At 37.0% G+C, this 18,586-nt stretch overlaps 1 protein-coding gene across 1 annotated transcript in view; it reads right to left on the bottom strand.

Moving 5' to 3' along the window:
- LOC112569819 (spectrin alpha chain, non-erythrocytic 1-like) overlaps window positions 1-18,586 on the bottom strand; it is a 93,550-nt gene that overhangs the window by 23,547 nt on the left and 51,417 nt on the right. Inside the window, 40 exon segments of the mRNA XM_025247810.1 lie at window positions 50-148; window positions 150-314; window positions 605-682; window positions 865-1,052; window positions 1,205-1,307; window positions 1,808-1,881; window positions 2,112-2,220; window positions 2,668-2,896; window positions 3,326-3,444; window positions 4,343-4,429; window positions 4,968-5,159; window positions 5,440-5,595; window positions 6,029-6,119; window positions 6,273-6,367; window positions 6,620-6,724; window positions 6,898-7,047; window positions 7,388-7,591; window positions 7,931-8,110; window positions 8,592-8,702; window positions 9,328-9,442; window positions 9,819-9,964; window positions 10,248-10,430; window positions 10,736-10,849; window positions 11,060-11,176; window positions 11,465-11,665; window positions 12,160-12,346; window positions 12,580-12,670; window positions 12,673-12,709; window positions 12,880-12,969; window positions 13,217-13,390; window positions 13,596-13,742; window positions 14,149-14,272; window positions 14,520-14,659; window positions 15,779-15,856; window positions 16,083-16,242; window positions 16,557-16,684; window positions 17,240-17,317; window positions 17,586-17,667; window positions 17,866-17,930; window positions 18,389-18,515. Of these exon segments, the coding sequence (XP_025103595.1) occupies window positions 50-148; window positions 150-314; window positions 605-682; window positions 865-1,052; window positions 1,205-1,307; window positions 1,808-1,881; window positions 2,112-2,220; window positions 2,668-2,896; window positions 3,326-3,444; window positions 4,343-4,429; window positions 4,968-5,159; window positions 5,440-5,595; window positions 6,029-6,119; window positions 6,273-6,367; window positions 6,620-6,724; window positions 6,898-7,047; window positions 7,388-7,591; window positions 7,931-8,110; window positions 8,592-8,702; window positions 9,328-9,442; window positions 9,819-9,964; window positions 10,248-10,430; window positions 10,736-10,849; window positions 11,060-11,176; window positions 11,465-11,665; window positions 12,160-12,346; window positions 12,580-12,670; window positions 12,673-12,709; window positions 12,880-12,969; window positions 13,217-13,390; window positions 13,596-13,742; window positions 14,149-14,272; window positions 14,520-14,659; window positions 15,779-15,856; window positions 16,083-16,242; window positions 16,557-16,684; window positions 17,240-17,317; window positions 17,586-17,667; window positions 17,866-17,930; window positions 18,389-18,515 (5,119 nt within the window).

The following is an 18,586-nucleotide window of genomic DNA, read 5'->3' as shown; positions in this document are numbered from 1 at the left end:
ATGAGACCTATTAATACTGTAAAATTGAAAATTAAAAAGAATGACAAACCTCATATAGGTTTCGCAAGAAAAGCTGGTAGTTTCGAGAGTCTTCTAATATTTTTCTCCGCTGCTTGGACAAGTCCCACATGCGTTCTTGACGAGCAAGGCACTGCCTGGCACCTGGATTTTATTTCTTCACCAGCATAGTGCTGCTGCTTGATTAGGTCAGCTGCAAACTGTTTCATCTCTTCGATCCGGTCCTCTTGAGCACGCACAGTCTTTTCAAAGCCATCATGATTTTTTATAAGACTTTCCACACTGTACAAAGTATTCTGAAATCAGATGAAAAATTCTTTGTAAAAATATATTTAATAGCTGACTGGTTATTTTATCATTATCTTTACGAAGATGATGTATAGTGTTGTCTCAATGGCTAATGTAGATATGCTAAAATGAAGACACAAGACCAAACAAGATTATTCTTCCTTTTCTAAGGAATTAAAATCTGATAGACATAAGACGTCTACACTGCCCTTGCTTCCAGGTGCTGGCTGTGAACTCCTTATGTAATGAAAGAGGAAAAAATGCAGTGAAAGAATTATGTATTTAAAGCAACACTCACTCCTAAATCTTCATTTGCCAAGAAAGCTTCTTTTGTGCTGAGCCAGTTCTCTGCTTGTTCAGCAGTCTCCTTAAATGCCTGCAAATGCAAAATAGAAGCAGTTTTTACAAAAGAATATAAACATTTTGAACCTTTGATGAGGCAGTTTGATGTACCGGTTCTTGTTCTACTTTTTTGCAGTAAAGAGGCATTTACTGTCATGGTCAGACATAAAATTACGTGAATTGTGTTTGCCAGTCAACAAAAATAATGACATTCACCTGTAGATCATGACACTGTGTCAAGAGGCGGTTGCGCTTGTCCCAGGCTCCACTCAAAGACAACCTTATCATGTCCAGCTGTTTAATGGTTTGCTGGATTTCCTCCGTTGCATAATGTTTGTCATTCACCAAGTTCATCCCATGCTCACGGACATTAGAAAAGTGAGCCTTGCGACCATCAATTCTCAGCCTACAGAAAGATATTCATGAAATAAGCAGTCACCTTACAATATAAGTTTTAAAAACGTAATTGCTACATAACAGATGTTTGCTGATACAAGTAAAATGTAACAGCTCAGAAAAACTGGTGCAGAGAATTTTTCTGTTTAAATTACACTCACTTTTCTCTCATTGTGCATCTGAAGGTGGTTTTCTGCTTCTGTCACATCCTTTGCAAGGTCACCAGAATTCATTCTCGTGATCATATCATTTGACCAGTTGATCTGCAATCACCATAAAGCATGTTTTTCTTCATTAAATCTACACACTTCATGTTCTTTGAGAAGAACATTACCTTTGAGCACAGTTGTTTCCCTAAGGAAGCAAGCAGTAAGTTGAAGTGTCAAAGTTGAGTGAAGGAAAGTGACAATAATAAGAATGAGATTTGTGTAGTGCACGGTGACGAAGCTGACACTCTTTCACAAGAGACAATAAAGCAAATTAATTGTAAAAGCCATTGAGTTTCAGAATCAGAATGATTTCCTTCAACAGAATACATAACACAACTTGCATTAATATTTTTGACCACAATGCAAAAAAAAAAAATAGTCTCTTCAATGTTAGGATAGATAACACTTATGAACACAAAAAAACAGCTTTTCCATGAATGACCAACGTCTCTGTACAATCTGACATCTTGCAATAAAATAGAAGTAGCTATAGAAGCCAGAACATTAGACGTAGAGAAACATGTATGACAGCAGCATAAAGAGATTTATCTTACCAGTTCTCGTGCATCAGAAAGAAATTTCTGTAACTGATAGGAATCTCTCAATCTGGCCTTCCTGTTAGGAGACATTACAACACTTCAGTATTCAGATTCGAGAACACTTCACAAAAAACACTTAGAAACACTTCCGTATTCAGACAAGAAAACATTTTATGTAAAATATTCTTCTGTCTTCATTTTTAAAAAAATTCTTCATCACACTCTATTACCACCTAAAAAGCTTTTTTTTTTCAAAAAAAAAGAAAGAGGAGAATGAAAGTGTCTCAGAAGCTGCATAATGTCTGACCTTTGATCAGACAGGTCTCCAGTTTCTCCCAATTGTCCTCAGCCTCCTGTTTCTTCAGTTCAATATATCTTGCATGGTCCCGGTACTTGCTGCTCAGCTTTGTTGCCTGAGTCTCCAATTTCTATCACAAAAGTGATTAAAAATAAGAACTATTCATCATATTACTAAGCATCTAAACAATAATAGGTTCAGACAGTATTTTTAAAACTTTAATTAAAAAAAAATCAGAATCTAGAAAAAGGCTCTTAATGTTAGGTTAATATTCTTGACAGGATTCTTGAATCAACAGCCAGGCATTCTAGATCAAGCAAATATGCACATTCTAAGTTCAAAACAAAGAAATTCATATTGTGCTATATATCAAAAATATGCACACACAAATATACAATATTACCAAAATTGATTTTATTTGAAAATTTCCTCATCACATGAAATACTTTACTGCTTTCAATCTTCATATCCACTACCTACCGACTCGGCACCAAATAAATAAAAATTGTAAAAGACACAAAAAATACTGTATTAAGGATATCTTATAAAAGATCAGCCATCTTATAAATGTCCCCACCTCAAGCTGGTTTTGAAGCGCAGTCATATCTCGTTCAATGGCTTCCTGTTTCCGTTGCAAGGCTTCCACAGCTGCCAAGTCTTTGCCCAGGTCATCAATAGACAACATTTTGGCTTTCTCATGGATTCTCTCATTTATATCATCAATATCCCGGTTGAAGGCATGGATTTCTAATGCAGCTGCAAGTCGATTCTTGTAGTCATTCAGGGCTCCTTGCAGATTCTTCCACCTGAAAGAAGCATTGTACAATACTTTAACATATGCTAAGTCATGCTCAGTCTTCGCACAGTTTTGCTTTTTGTGGTTTTTTTTTAAAATAAACCTTAAACATATATAAATATATACTTAAACAACTTACAGAGAGAACACGTCTGTAAATTTTAAAAAACCAAGAAGCCTGAACGTTTTGGTTTAATGACAAACACCAATAAGTAAAAAAGGTAACTCTTTGACAGTGGCCTCGTTGGCCAGATGTTAATGTCAGCAGGAACATCACACTGCATCTGTCTATGAACACAGGGTTTGCACAATTCTATTTATGGAATCTCTACTGAAATTAAAAAAAAAATTCTTCTTCATTTTAACTGATTCTAGTTTTCCTTTTATTTTCCTTAGCATCTGGCACTCTGGTGTAAAAATGTACCAGCTACTGACTTACTTCTCATTTATTTTTGTTCGTTTCTCCTTGACCTGGACAATATCAGTTCGGCCCTGAGCAATAAGCTTGTCTGCCAATGTATTGATGTCCTTAATTCGCTTTTCATCAACAGTAATGCCCTGTCACACAACATATGCATGTCATACATATAGGCAGCTTTAAAAATTTCTGTAAGCCTGTCACATAAACATGTTTGAAACATAGTTACATCATCTGGTAAAGGGAATTTCCCTTCCCTCAGAAACAGCGATTCTTTTTTCAGCAATGTTAATTTCAAACTTTTACTGTTACTGGCACAAAAATAAAGGTGATGACAAAAACTCAACAGCAGATATATAAATCTATACTAAAAGATGTCATGTGAAGTTCCACTATGTTTACATAGAAAACTGCATAAGCATAAAAGGTTTTTCAACGAAACATGTAAAGATTTTATATTAAGTGTACAATTTTTATCTTCGCTATGCACCTATGGTTACCTGCAGTGATCATGCTGTCATGCATAAGTACATGTGTGACTCAGAGAATAAACACAAATATTTAAATAATTTAAACAGGAAGAAAATATGTATCCTCCATTTTTTTCCAAAGAATAATGTTAAAACTGTCCTCATCTTACTGATGAGTAAGCATCACACATAGGCAGTGTCTGCTACCAACTCTGATAACACTGGTGCCATGCTTTTAACATGAAAGTATTACCTTTTTCCTTCCTACTCTTTGTGCTTGGAAAACAAAATTACCAAGGACATACATAAGCAATTAATCAACAAAAAGTGCACCATTGTGGCACATTTCAAGTGAATTAATACTTTTATGCGTTATTTTTCTATCCTTTTGTTGTGTTGTATCTGAAATATCAAATTAAAGTTATTATGTTTTCTGGGTTTTTTTGTAATGCACTAATATCAATATAAGGTAGTAAAAACATGCTTCCAAACACACACCCTCTCTCTCTCACACACAGCTTCATCTGTCCTATAATTCTGCCAAATGTTGCTTCATTTAGGAACTTACTGCTGATTCCTGATTGTTGACTTTCTTTTGAAGTTCTATGCAGTGTTCATAGTCCCGGCCAAGGTCATTCTGACTGACAAGCAACTCCTGTGATGGAGGACAGATGAGATAAAAATGTCACCAGCTTTTTAGCTATGGTGCTAAGCAGACAAACTCTCTTCCCTTTTATATCCTCCACTTACCCAACATTGAGTCATCTAAATGTGTATTAAAAATGTACCTCCTAAACACAGTCCACTAACAACCTGTTTTCTTTCTTGCCTGCCTTCCTCTCCTTTTATATCTCTTGATTTGTCTTTCTTGCCCGATATCCCTTAATTACTTTATAGCGAATCATTCATCATTACTGTTATCCCTGTTCTTCTGTACTTCCTCAATCATTGTTCATCAGTTCTCTTCCGTTGTGTACTACTAGTTCTATCTAGTTTTGTATCAACCACTTCATGCATACTCCTATATCAGAGTGGTTTCGAGTGACGTAAATTGCTCATTAGTATGTGGTTTATGGAGGCTCTATATATTTACAATCTACATGATTATGTAATAAAAATACACTAATGTACAAAGAGTTCTCCCCACATTACTCTTTCTCTTGAACACACACATTCACTCTCTTGTCACCAACCTTTTCTCTGATCCACATCTCTACTTTCTCCACTTGTTCATTGAACTCCAGGATGTCACGAGCCTCTTCCAATCCTTTGCCACGGTCATTTGATGCCTTGAGTAGTTCTTCCCACTTGGCCATAAGTCGTGTCGACCGCTGATGGATTTCATTCTTAGCAGGGTGATGCTTCTGTATCAGCAACTCACCTAACTGGGAAACAAATGAAGGTTTCAAATCTACCTTAAAGAAATGCAATTCAAACCTTTTGTTGCAGCCTTATAATCCTTGTAAAAACTACCATACTGCTGAATATTCTCTATCTCTAACTATGCTGACTTCTTGTGAATATGGCAAATTTTGTTCCCATCTCACCTCTGGTCTCAAGGTAATGACAGAAATGAAAATATCTAAGCAAGCCTGCCTAGTAGCCTACATGAAGATCATACACAAAGCATCAAACACAATCAGAAGAAAAGTTCTGCCAAGTCACCTCTTTTAGCCTGTTGATACGATTTGTGTTGGCCACAATCTCAGCCTGGAAGGCCTGGTGTTTCTGAAGCTTCTTCATCTTGTCATGGAGATCTGTCACATTCTTGAAGTCATCTTCATTGGCTACTTTCAGCTTGTCGTTGATCCAGCCTTCTGCCTAATGACATCCAATGGTGGAGGAACATACTCAACTATTGTCTACCAAACTAACTTTACCATAAGAGTACTGAATATTTATAAACTTTCTACTGAAACTCTACTACATTTATGACTGAACAGAATATCCAACAACTTTATTACAAAAACAATCTATCCATCATTCAAGACATAGTTTGCTTAGTCGAGATCAAGGGGGGCACCTTATTGTTAGAAAACTGCTTGTAGATACACATACTGTACTAGACACTTAAGAAAATTGCTTTTCATCTTTAGATGTGTTTGTCCCAGAACTTTCTTAGAAATGAGTACAAGCACAATATACATCCCTATTCATGCTCCTGCATTATCAAAATCTTCTCATAAAATCCATTTAAGACATGTATCTAATCTTTAAATGTATAAGGCACTACCCAAAAGTCAACATCTCCTACCTCAGCTACATCCCTGTTGAAGGTAGCATAGAGGAGTGAATTTGCCAAGTTGTTCTTTCTGACTGTACTCAGCTCTTTCACTTTTTTCCTCCTAAAAGCCAATAGAACAAATCAATAGTTAAAAACAGAAGACCTTGAGATTAAATTGAGAATCAGGCATGTAAGTAGAATTTCTCATGATCAGAGGCTTTACTAGAAGATATTCAGAGTTTCTTCCACTGCAGCACAGAGCACCTGTCCTTACCTGTCTGTCACAGCAGTCAAGGTGTGCTGAACATTCTGTGCCTCAAAGTGCTTATCTCCAATCAGTTGATGTCCATGCTCTCTAAGTGATGCCAGCTGAACACATACATAAAACATATATGGAGATTGAAAAACTTTTAATTTTTGTCAAATGTAGAAAGTTGATAAACATTCTTTTTTAAATCATCTGTTATGTCTTCCTCAAATAATTTCCAGATTAAATACTTTTGCTGACATCTATCTATACATACTGTTCAACTTTTTTCTCACTTCCTGCACTAAAGGACATTTCTTTATATAAATGTCACAATATATGTATTGTGTAATACAACATGTAATATAACAAACCTTTTCTTCCTGAGCATCAAGGACTTTCTCAAATGCTTCGTGTTTGCGGATCAAAGTTTCCACTTGGCTGACAGAGTTGCCCAGGTCGGAACTGTTCAAGTAAGCCTTAAGAACACAGGTTGAAAACATGCTATGGTATCACTGAAGTTAAAGAAAATTGTATCTGTAAGTTTTTCCCTTAAAAAAGGTAAACCATGCATTACAGCAAACAGAAGTCAAGAATAACAAAGACTAAACTGAAATGTACAGATCTGTCAAAGGGTTGAAATGTAAGTCACCTCTTGGGAAGCACTGATTGTGTTAAGTTGTTCTGCATCTCGCAAGAAAATCTGCAAGTCAAAGATCTGGTCATAGAACCTCTTGCGGACCAGCCAAGCTGTCTGCAGACGACTTCGTGCATCCTTCACATCCTTTACTTTGTCTTCAATCTGCGATATTAATGACAAAGTATCGATGTTCATGACACCAAGTATTAATTCATTAGCATTTCTTGGATGATCAGCATAACCCACTGCAAAGTTTTCAAACAGACAAAGTGATCTTCAGATCTGCAGTTACATCCTTAAAAAATATGTGCAGACTTTGCAGCACCACTTCTCTTTCTCGTACACTCTCTCCCTCTCACACAAACACAGTCATGTGCACGATCTCTCTCTTATTCCCACACATACACACAGAAAACTGTAATCATTTTAAGGAAAATATTACAGTCAACATTTAGAAGAAATTTTCTGAAAGAAATCTAAAACTAAAGAACATATCACATACCTCATTCTTCGCATAATGTTTGTTCTCCACCAAAACATGGCCAGTTTCAATGACAATGTCAAATGTTTCCTGCCTGGCCTCAATTTCTGCCCTAATTTCTTCATGGCGTGTTCTAAGGAGGTCCGCTCCATTCACATCTCGAACAGTTTTTTCAGACAACATTTCCCGCTCCACTTCTTTTGCCCAGCTGAGGAGGTCCCAGGCCTTGAAAAGTCCAGAATGATAATATAATATACATGTACAGGAAAGCCTTTTTTGCTTGTCAAGAAAGTAACAGGAGATCTTTTAGCCTTCTATTCTATGAAAATACAATTGTTCTCTAGGGCAAAAAAAATAGTTTTGAAAAACTTGTCTAACAAGGCCTTCAAATACAGGTGCCACCCCTTATAAGAAAGGAAAGCATAAACACAAAACACTAATTCTAAATTCCTTTCTTTTTCTGAATTGAGCTCACACTGTAACAAAATCATCAATCTCTATTTCACACACACAAACACACACACTCTCTTTCATGCGTTAAGATCACAACCCTGTTTAATTTACATCAGCATTAAACTTGTGCAGGTCTGCAGCATCAAGAAGGAGAGTCTTCCTGGATTCAGATTTTTCAAGCAGTCGTGCCCACTCCTCCAGAACAACACCCTGCAGCTGAGCAAGCTGATCAGCATTCTCCCCTGGGTAAGCAGCCTGAAGCCTCTGAGCATCATCCTTTAGAATATGGATCTGCCCAAAACATTCACTAATTAAGTTACATGGATATTTACTAATGGATATTTCTTTAGTCACATGGTGAAGCATAAGTTTATGTGCATGAAACAAAGTTCTTTTTTTTTTAATTGTACTGTCAGATTAAATTTCACAAGCATTTAACAAGGGAATGTGAATAAACGTGGTATTACAAATTCAGCATCACAAACTACAAATTATGGGAAAGGCCTGATGACATTTTGGCAGTAAACTGATAGAAAAGAAAGGGTTGCAAGTTTATGTTTCTGCCATCAAAACATTGAATACACTGGAAAGGTCTACTGACTACAATTGAAATGACCTTTGGCCTTTGCTGTCTGGTTCCAGGGTGTTCAAATTATGTAGACAACTGGGCAGCAAAATACATCTAACAGCACTGAGTGCATTTAAACACTTTTATAGTAATTTCTTAGCAACACCAAAAACGTTATACAGATTTATTTTGAACAAATAGTACCTGTGCTTCCAAGGCCATGAGCTCATGTTCAAAAGCTTCATGCCTTTTTAAGTAGGAAGAAGTGGTCTTGTAGTCCCGCCCTAGATCATCAGGAATGCTAGAGGACTTTTCCTAATAAAATGTGCAAAAGAAAAAAAACCACTGGTGCAGTCACGTCATTTCAGGTGAAGAAGTTAAGCTACTTGTGTGTAATTTTTATATTTTTTACTGATTATTATCTAAACAGTTGTAATGTTATTTCCTTGTGTAAGCAATGTTACTCTACACATTTCAAAATCATGTCTCCAAAGTAAGACATTACCACTGTAACATAATCGAGCCTCTGTGTGTGCTAGAGGCAATCTGAACTGTTGGTGACAACTTTGCTGCTGCTATATTAGACCAGCCCTCCACAAAACCAAAAACATATATCTTCTTTCATTATAAGGACTCAAAACACACATACACACACCTACTCTCTCTTCTCCCCCTCTTCTCTTCCATTGTTAGCTCCATGTAAAACAATTTCCCCCTACCATTCCTAACCCTCTCTCTGTCAATCATCACCTTCACCTGGCTAAAGGATACTGTTGACTCAAACTTACCTGCCCATTGCATGGTGTGACTCAAAATTAAGTTTGGAGTAATGTGTCTAAATTTTTGTGTGTAAAATCAGTCAGGTCAATAGACTGTTTTATAGTAATAAAGGTTGAACTTAAAGTAATCTGTATCATGAGACATTCCAAGTTTAAATTACCTGGATCCTAGACAGAGCATCTTCAACATCCCGATTGTATCTGTGTATCTCCTCTGCACCCAGCAGCTTCTGGTCACGATTCTCTATCTGCTCAAGCAAGGCATTCCAAGAATCCCTGCAAAATGTTTAAAAAAGCATAATTTCTTACCTATCATATCTATCAAGAGAACTGTAATACTATTACATTTACATGCAACACCCCTGTCTTGTGCTTAGATCTGACCAATATAGATGGGCAGAGACTAAGTTACCAAATTAATACTTGATGTGGAGTTGTAATTTATGAAAATGACATATATATATATAAATAATCAGGATGCATTCTTTTTGAGTCTTGCAGCCCTATGCTCCCCTAGGGGTGATTAGGAATTTTCTCAACTTCTTTTTGCGCTATGCATAACTGAAATAACAAGCATGTGATTCGTCTCCCCTAGTTTCCAGTTGATAAGTATTCTAGTGGAAAAATATGACTTTGAAGGAATAATACTTACTTAAGCTCCTCCTGGCGCTGTTGCACTTGCAAGGTGTGATCACCTCTGTCATCCAACAAGTACTTGGCCATCCGCTCACAGAGATTGAACCGCTCAGCTCCTGTCTCCACTGTGCGTTTAAACTCATCAAATTTGTTGCGGAGAATCTACGTTGGAGAAGAGAAAGCTGATTTGTGTTCACAAGCAATGAATGCCACTTTTTAGGGGCTTTTTTGTTTTAACTCTTCAGACATCTATCCCTTTATTTAAAGTAGACAAAAAGGCTACAATATTATACCGTCAAAAAATATCTATGATACAGAAGTAGGGACACAGGGACCTCTGGGAGAAAAGGAAGATCAAATTTAGCAAGTTTTTCCACAGCCACCAGCATCTAAGTCTAAATCTTCATTTTAATAATATGTTTTTGTCATGATTTTCAACACCAACCTGGAGATGTTCAAAATCTTGTCCATACTCCTCAGAACTGGCTGTCTGCATCTGCTCTTCGATCCACATTTCAAAATCCTCACTCTCTCGCATGTAGGCATGAAGGCGCTTGGAGCGTTCCAGCTTACGACTTCGATCTGCTGCTAGACGTTTTAGTTTGCTCAAATTATCCTGAAGGTTGTCCTGAAATAAAGTCCAGATCTGACAAGTTCTTAAGGCAGAAAATTTTGCTGAAAGATTAGAGATCATATAACAAAGACAAGACAGATGTAATACCAAATATTTTAACAAGATTATCAGTATTTGGTAAGCTACTTTCAAGAATATAAAAAGGTTACTGTTTATGTCAGAGTTAAACTGAACTATGTAATCAAGGTTACATTAAAAGATACAGTAGCTCAAGAATGGGGAAAAAAAACTGTCATATAAAGGCATAAAATCTGTGGGACAACTTCAAAGACAATGTTCTTTCAAAATTGATGGATTACCTGGGCTTTCTTTAGTATCTGTGGATCTGAGTAACCTAGTTTGAAAAGACGTGATGATTCCTTTGCTAAGCTGTTGGTGATGCCTTGATAGGTCTGGATGTCTGTTTCAAGAACCTGAATTTACGAACACACACAAATATTTCCACATTATTGAATGAATATAACACTGGTGCGAGATAATAATGCAGTGATGAAAATGTATGTCTTCAATAGATGATGCCAAATTTGTGTTACATGAATTAATTACACCATGCTATTATTGTCTTATGTCAGAAACATCCCTTTAAATTAAAATAATTACTATCTAAAGATCTTGTAACTTGCCTGGTTTTTCGCCAAAAGTCGGTCGGCGGCATTCTCATCTTTGCCAAAGTCATTGCTGGTGACCAGTGCCATCTTGTCGTTAATCCAGGCTTCTACTTCAGCTACTTCTGAGAGGTACTGAAAACAGAGATTTAGATTCTTCATTTGTGTTCACCTGGTGTAAACATGCTCTGCATTATCCTGCTTTATAAAAATACCTGACCTTAGAGCAGATTAAAGGCAGAACTTCTTCGGACCATAGGAAAAGAATGGTTTTGCCTGTGAAAGGAAGATAGGAGCACACATGGTGCTGACAACTAGCGGTCAGCTGTCTCCAATTACTACCCAGCGAGTACTCCTACCTTTCCTCACCCAAGCAAAACCATTTAAAAAAACACCCACGTTCCACCTTCAAGCAGTGCTCACCTTTTGGGTCTGAAGTGAGATATCCATGTTCTTTTTCCTGTTCTTTGACTTCTTGAGCAAGTCATCCCATGACAGCTGCAGTTCTTGGCATTTGTCCTTGATGGCTTTTGAATTGGAGTGCTTATCATTCAGCAAACGTTCCCCTGTGACCAGAACTCGCTCAATGTTAGGCTGGTGACCCTGGATTTCACGATCCAAGTCCTTGAAAACAGAATAATTCAGATTACTGATGATGATGGCTTTTGTATGTACACGACTTTTTATAAAACAGAAATCATGAGACAAACATCTGTGCTCTTATTTAAATTACATGGCAAGATGTTCAGGGTCCATCCTGGGGAAATGTATGCACAGCGTAGGGGAATGTGCATGTATGCATGCATGTGTAACTGCATATGTGTGACAAAGCTGTACCGAGGGGTAAGGTAATGTTCATGAATGTACAAGGACCATGTATGCATGTGAATTCATACCTACATGTGTGCATATATGTTTATTGACCTAAAATGATCCTAATGTCCCTCAATATGCACAAGTGTCTTAAGCATATCTTTGTGTAGCAGAATGATTCTGAAAGAGTTTACAAAAACTATGCAAAAGCAATAAACTACAACCAATGGATGAAAATGGGATAGGCATAGCCAAGAGAAGAAAATAGGTAGGCAAATAAAACTGCAGACACAACTGCTATCCACCTGATGTTTCTTGTGCATTTTCTGGGCATCAACAAGGTTCTTGCCATAATCTGTGGAGGCTGCAGCAGGCAGATAGTCTTTGATCCACTGCAGTTCTGAGTCTGCATCAAAGGCAAACTGATGCCATTGGAGAGATTCCTGCAGCTTCTGTTTGCGATCTGCCACAGCTGGCTTTAACTGCTCAAATCTGGAACAGCAAAGGAGAAGAAAATACAGTGCTGAAGTTTCTCTGCTTGTCAAAAGTCCACTGTTTACTGTTATTTAAAAGCTTAAAGTTTCACAATGACTAACAGACTCAGAAGAAGAAAAGAAGGAAACCATGGTTCTCTTTATTTATTCTTAAGTCTTGAAGACAGGACAGCTTGAAGGTTGCTTTAGTCACAGTGTGCCTGTGATAAAGTGAGAAAGACCCTCCAATACCTCTTGTTGAAGTTTTGCACAGCAGAGAGGATGCCTGCTTTGTTGAAATGACCAGCATCTGCCATTTCTTTTCCTTGGGAGATGATGCTTGGATGGTGTCTGCCAGATTACTCAAGTCCATCTCAAGATTCTGGACACAATTGGTGAAACAGAAGAACTAAAAATGGTAAACATCCACAACAAATATCAAACAACTGGACAATATGACAAAACAGCATTAGACACTACAGTTTATAACAGCAGGTGATAAATGATGGTACAGTTTATAAGACATTAGTGCAATAATGAGACATTACTTACCTGATGCTTCTTAAGCAGTTCCTTCACACCTCTTAAATCTGAGCCAACATCTGGGTTTGCAACCGACTTCTCCATCTCATCAAGCTTGTCCTATGAAAGATAAATAAAAAAATAAAAATGCTATCATTAAAGAGAGAAAGAAATGAAACACTGAGGAAATATTTATCACAAGAAATGTCTGTCTAATTCATGGAATAAGACAAGATTAAAGGAAATTATTAAGACATTATTAATTATTAAGACATTATTAAAGGAAAGACTGAGACTGAGATAAAAAATATTTCTTCAAAACAGCTATCTTAAGACTTCCAGACTGATTTAATGCAGAACTATTAACCTGAGCATGGTCAAGCGCTCGATTCAGCATCTGTTGCTGGGCGGCCTGTCGAAGCTTGATGCCTTTATCCTCAGCCTTGGCTGCCAGCTCTGCCCACTGCTTGTTTAACTTGTTCAAGATCTGACCAACCTCATCTGACTTTGGATGTTGGTCCTTGATCAGAGTTTGTCCAGTCTGGAACCACAGTAGTAATGTGCTTAAATTTTCAAATAGTGGAATTCCTTCTGTTCCAAAAAAAGATATGTACAGGATGTGATGATAAACAGCATTTTAAAGCTAAATATTTAACTACTATTTTGAATGAAACTGATGGCATGTTTATGGATGAGTAGTTCAACTTCAAGGTATCTTCAGATAAAGGTAGAATTCTAGATTTTACCTGGTTAAGGTCCTTGAGTCTGTCATTGTTAGCTTTTAATTCAGCCTCAAAAGCTTGATGTTTCTGAAGCTTTCCAACAATATTGGACAGGTCCCTGTATGACTCATCTGTGGCTGTCTTATACTTTTCTTTCATCCACTGTGACAGCTGTCAACAATGCATATCATGAAAGTAAAAAGGATAAAGAAAGGATAAAGCAGTGATTGAAACTAATTTCACAATCCACAATGATGTTGACAAACTTTTATTAATGTTTCACAAAAAATACCACCTTTATTCTACTTTTTTATTTCATAAAATTCTCTCTTGTCAAGTTGATTTACATAGTGCTTTTCTCCAGTTTTTTTTAAACTTTTAAAGTTTTTTAAACCTAATTCTTATATAGCATAATGACATGCTATAAATTGACATTACTAAAGATTTAAACAAAAATTATCATAAACTCAATAAAACAGAGTTGTAATTTCTGGTTCCCAGTGCTAAGCCTCGATAATGCCTCAACTAGGATGCAATAAATGTATTCATAGAAGCTGTGACATTCTTACTAACTCACCTCAGAGGTATCTCTCTTAAACTCCTGGAAGGCTAGTGAATCTCCAAGAGCATCCCGGCGACTGTCAGCTTTTTCCCCAGCTTTCTGCCGCCGTTCCATCACTTCTCGGCGACGCTTATCAATGCTATGAAAATAATGATAAAATAATAATAAAAGACTTAATTCCGTGGTTAACATTAATCAACTTGTAGTCTGAAATCAGTGGCCTCCTTTTCAAACACTATTACCTGTCTAGAAGGCATAGAAATGTCTATAAAAATAGGTCACAGGTTATACTTTTTGAAAAAGCCCAGCCCTCAGTATGACACAAAATGAAATGAGACAAACGAGGGCACATGAATGAAGAAATGACAGAAAAAAAACTTGTTTACTTTTTTGCATCTGGGTGTCCCTCTCGTATCAATCGGTCTGCAAGGTCATTGAGGGCCTTCATCTTATCTTCCTGGGCCAAAAGCTTTTTTCGGAATTCATCATGGCGCCTGAGAAGCCCTTCGACATCATCAACAGTACTCTGGGAACATACAAAAGTTCAAATCAGAGAGCTCCTCTTTTTCCTTTGTTTTTGCAATGTGCCAACATAATGTTCTGTATAATTTTTCTGTGTGGCAGTTTCTCAGCAAGTCTTACTCAACAAACAAATGACAATGGATACTGTCAGTGGCAATCTGTGGGTTCAGTCACTATCAGTTAAAAATACTTGTTTATATCATACAATAATAATAAAGTAAATTTATACAGTGCTATATCCCAGTCATGTGGGCTGATTCACGGTGCTTCACAGAAAAAAGACACAGACAGACATACATGGACACATGCAGCAAACACAGAATGCAACATGAGATGAAACACATGCAGCCAGAATTAAGCTGCTCCCAGCATGAACAGTTCATTTGACAAAGACGAAGGGAACTTTAAAAGACTAAGACCACAAATAAATCATTCCTAATTTTAAACTATATTTCAATCAAAAGTAGGGGGTTATGTGAAAACATGAAACTTGAGATTAATAAAATGTTAAAGAACAGAAATCTGTTTTGAAGCCTCTTTCACACATTAAAGCAGGCAGAAATAAGTGATTGGTACATGTCCCTCCCTCGAGAGTTCCCCACCCCTGCAAGGCTAAGTACATATCCTTGATGCTGAACCTAAGGTGACCAGACGTCCCGCTTTAGGCGGGACAGTCCCGCTTTCGACCTCGTGTCCCGCCTGCTCATCGGGCGTGAAGCCCAATGTCCCGCTTTCTGGCTTTCTGGCAAGTCCATCAAATGTCCCGGTTGTCTTTAAAAATCACTTTTTTCGGCGTTTTTTGACGTTGGCGACACCATCATCGGCGTGTGTCCCGCTTTCGCCCCCGAAACGTCTGGTCACCTTACTGAACCACTATATAATAATGTCAACAAAGATAAGACAGCTTTACTATGTCAATATGTACAATGAAAAATTCTTGTGCAGAGTAAATCCCCTTGCTTTAAAAGGAAGGACTGCAGAATTAAAAAAGTATGCGTAACCATGCAGTCTGAATGAAGTATTCTGAGTTAAGGAAACAAAACTGATCAAAGTGAATGTACAGAAATCAGTTCAAGAAAAAAAAAGGGGGTTCTTTGAGGATATTTGAGGAAGTCACACTTACCCCTGTTGCATCATAATCAAGAAATGCTTCATGTCCACTTGTCATTGCATCTAGCTGATCCGCATCACGATTGAACAACTGTGTACCAAAAACAAAACTCTCCAGTCAATCACAAAATATTTATAATAATCTTAGTCTTTCCAAAGCAGAACGAATTCTAAAAGGAAGTCAGCTGAGGAGCAAATAGAAGGATCAAAACATATCTCCAAAAGAAATAAACAGAAAAGGCTAAAAATACTACAAATGTTTTATGTCAATATGGAGTAGTACTTAACAGTAAACAAGCTGCTCGATAATACAATACCTCCAAGTTGTATGCATCATCCAACTGTTTTTTCCTCTGTTGCCAGAGTTTCTCCACAGCTTTTTCTTCTTCTTCCAGTCGACGTAACTTGTCTTTAACATCTTGTGCATCAGGGTTCTTCTCCAAGATGCTACGTCCCAGTGCTTTCAGCTTGGCAAACCTTGTCACATAGCAAAACAGATACAGGATGTAATAAACCATCATCTGACAGCATAACTACGTAAGGAACTGGGTACGCTTTATATTAGTCTGCAGCATACCTCACCAAAAAAAAAGCCTAAAAGTAAACAGCAGCAATGAATCAAGAAAACTTAGAAAAAAACGAGCTTTTGTTGCTCAATCTATTTCAAAAGGCCACCATCATAAACCATTTCTCAAATAGTACTACCACATTTGTTGCAAGAAATTTGTTCAAATATTATATAAAACTAAAAGCTTGAAGACATTTGCAAAAGAGGAAGGAAAACAACTCACTTGTCTCTGTGGGCCTTGATGTCATCAAGCAGGTCATCATGCTCCTTCTTCATTGCCTCAGCACTTTGAATATCATGGGGCAGTTCAGCAGTAGCAAGTCGAGCACGCAAAGAGCTAGACCACAGCATCTGAAGCAAACATCATTACAATCCAATCATACCTCATATTCTCAATGCCAAGCCAGAAGATACACAAGTTGTCTTCATGCACATATGTACTACCCCATGACTAATATTCTGTATTGTACTTTTGAAATTTATGTTAAAAAACTCAACACCAATCAAGTATACAGCACTCTGAGATGTTGATGCCAATCTGCACTGGAACAGTTTACAGCTGTTAGCAATCAAACTGCAGCTTAATATGCAGTTAAAATTCATTAACTGTACTTTTTATCACATGGTCTTGATTTAGTAATTTTGATTCTGGTCACAACATTTACATAAAAAAGTGCACAACAAGTCAACTATCTTGAGAACAAATGGTTCTTCCGAGGTGAGTTTAGGCTTTCTTTAGCAAGATATCAGCAATGAGGGTCAGGAAGGAATGCTCAATCAAAGCAGTAACAGGTAAGAAAATAATTTCTGACTGGAAATGTTCATGTTTAGATTTCTTTGATGAACTTGAGAGTTTTTAACATGGTAATATTTAAATACTATTTTATGTCACAGAAGTTTTCATACTAGGTCTTTGGCTTCATCACTGAACTGTTGTTTGTCTTCTGCACCATCCAACTGGCTCTTACGACGGTTGGCCTTTGTCTGAAATTATTACAATATAAGAAAAGTTCAAACTCCTGATTAGTTAATAGTCCATGCCCCAACACATAAAGGCATGATTAACACAAACATTCCGTAATACACACTTCTCTGCTTCTGTCTGCAGGTCTGTTAAGGAAACCACAATTGTTATTTGTTATATCAACTTCTAAAAATGCACAGAAAAGAGTAATCAGAAATAATTTCCCTAAAATCCAACACAAAAACCTATGTATGTAGTGATGGCTTAATTCACAACAATCAGATGTACCTTCAGGTCTTTCCAAAGCTGGTGCAGTTCTTTCTGTCGCTGGTCCACATATCCCTTTTCATCTGGATATGAAGAGCGCACTCTGCAATGTAAGGAGTTCTAGTTTTATTTCTGATAGGAATGCACAATTAATAAAAGCAGAATAATGACAATCTACTTTTTCATTCATCCAAGCTCATTACTTCAAACATTCACACTACTTTTTTTAAAAACGTATGTTTAATTATTTTCTTCAGTAATTTTTTCACAACTGATTTTCTTGAGATAGAACTATACTTACGAATCTGCCAGGTAGTCCATTCTTTTCATCTTCTCTTCCATTGGAACAAGTTCACGCTCAAGTTGCTACAAACACAACATACTCGTAATGAGACACCTTGATAATAAGGATGAGTACTACATTGGAAGAAAATAAGAATTTGATCATGAGAATAACAGTAAGCTGGTATGCTGAGCAATCATGGCAATATATATGTACAAGTGGAGGTCAAGTTGCACATGCCATATACAGATAATATGTACAAGACACCTTTTTTTAAAAAAAAAGGCTAAACTAAACTTAAGAATTTACTACAACACATTGCAAGGATACAAAACACTTAAATGCACAATGTATGTGCACTCTGCAAGAGTGACAGTTAAAGCACCTAATTATTTATATAGTGTGAAACTGCTTACAATTGGCAGCACATAATATTACATGCTGTACTTAAATCCTTGAGGAGACTGCACATCAATTAAGAAGTTCGGCAAAAATTGTTTACAATAATTAAGGCTTCAGTGGTACTACAGAAGTGGCTTACTGCATGCTTGCGCTGGAGAGCCTGAATGGCCTTCAGATCTTTGCCGAGGTCATCAGTTGACAATGCGTCATCTTTCTCTTTGATCCAGTCCTGCAGTTCGTCACAGGTGGATTTGAACAACTCAATGCTGAAACATGCAAAAAAGTAAATCTACACACCTTGATTTACCATAAAGACATGAAGAACTCATGTCTAAAA

Source organism: Pomacea canaliculata, linkage group LG8 (genome assembly GCF_003073045.1).
Source record: "Pomacea canaliculata isolate SZHN2017 linkage group LG8, ASM307304v1, whole genome shotgun sequence".
NCBI classification, from domain to species: Eukaryota; Metazoa; Mollusca; class Gastropoda; order Architaenioglossa; family Ampullariidae; genus Pomacea; species Pomacea canaliculata.
Note: the sequence above shows the minus strand (reverse complement) of the source record. Positions and strands in the feature narration are given on the sequence as shown.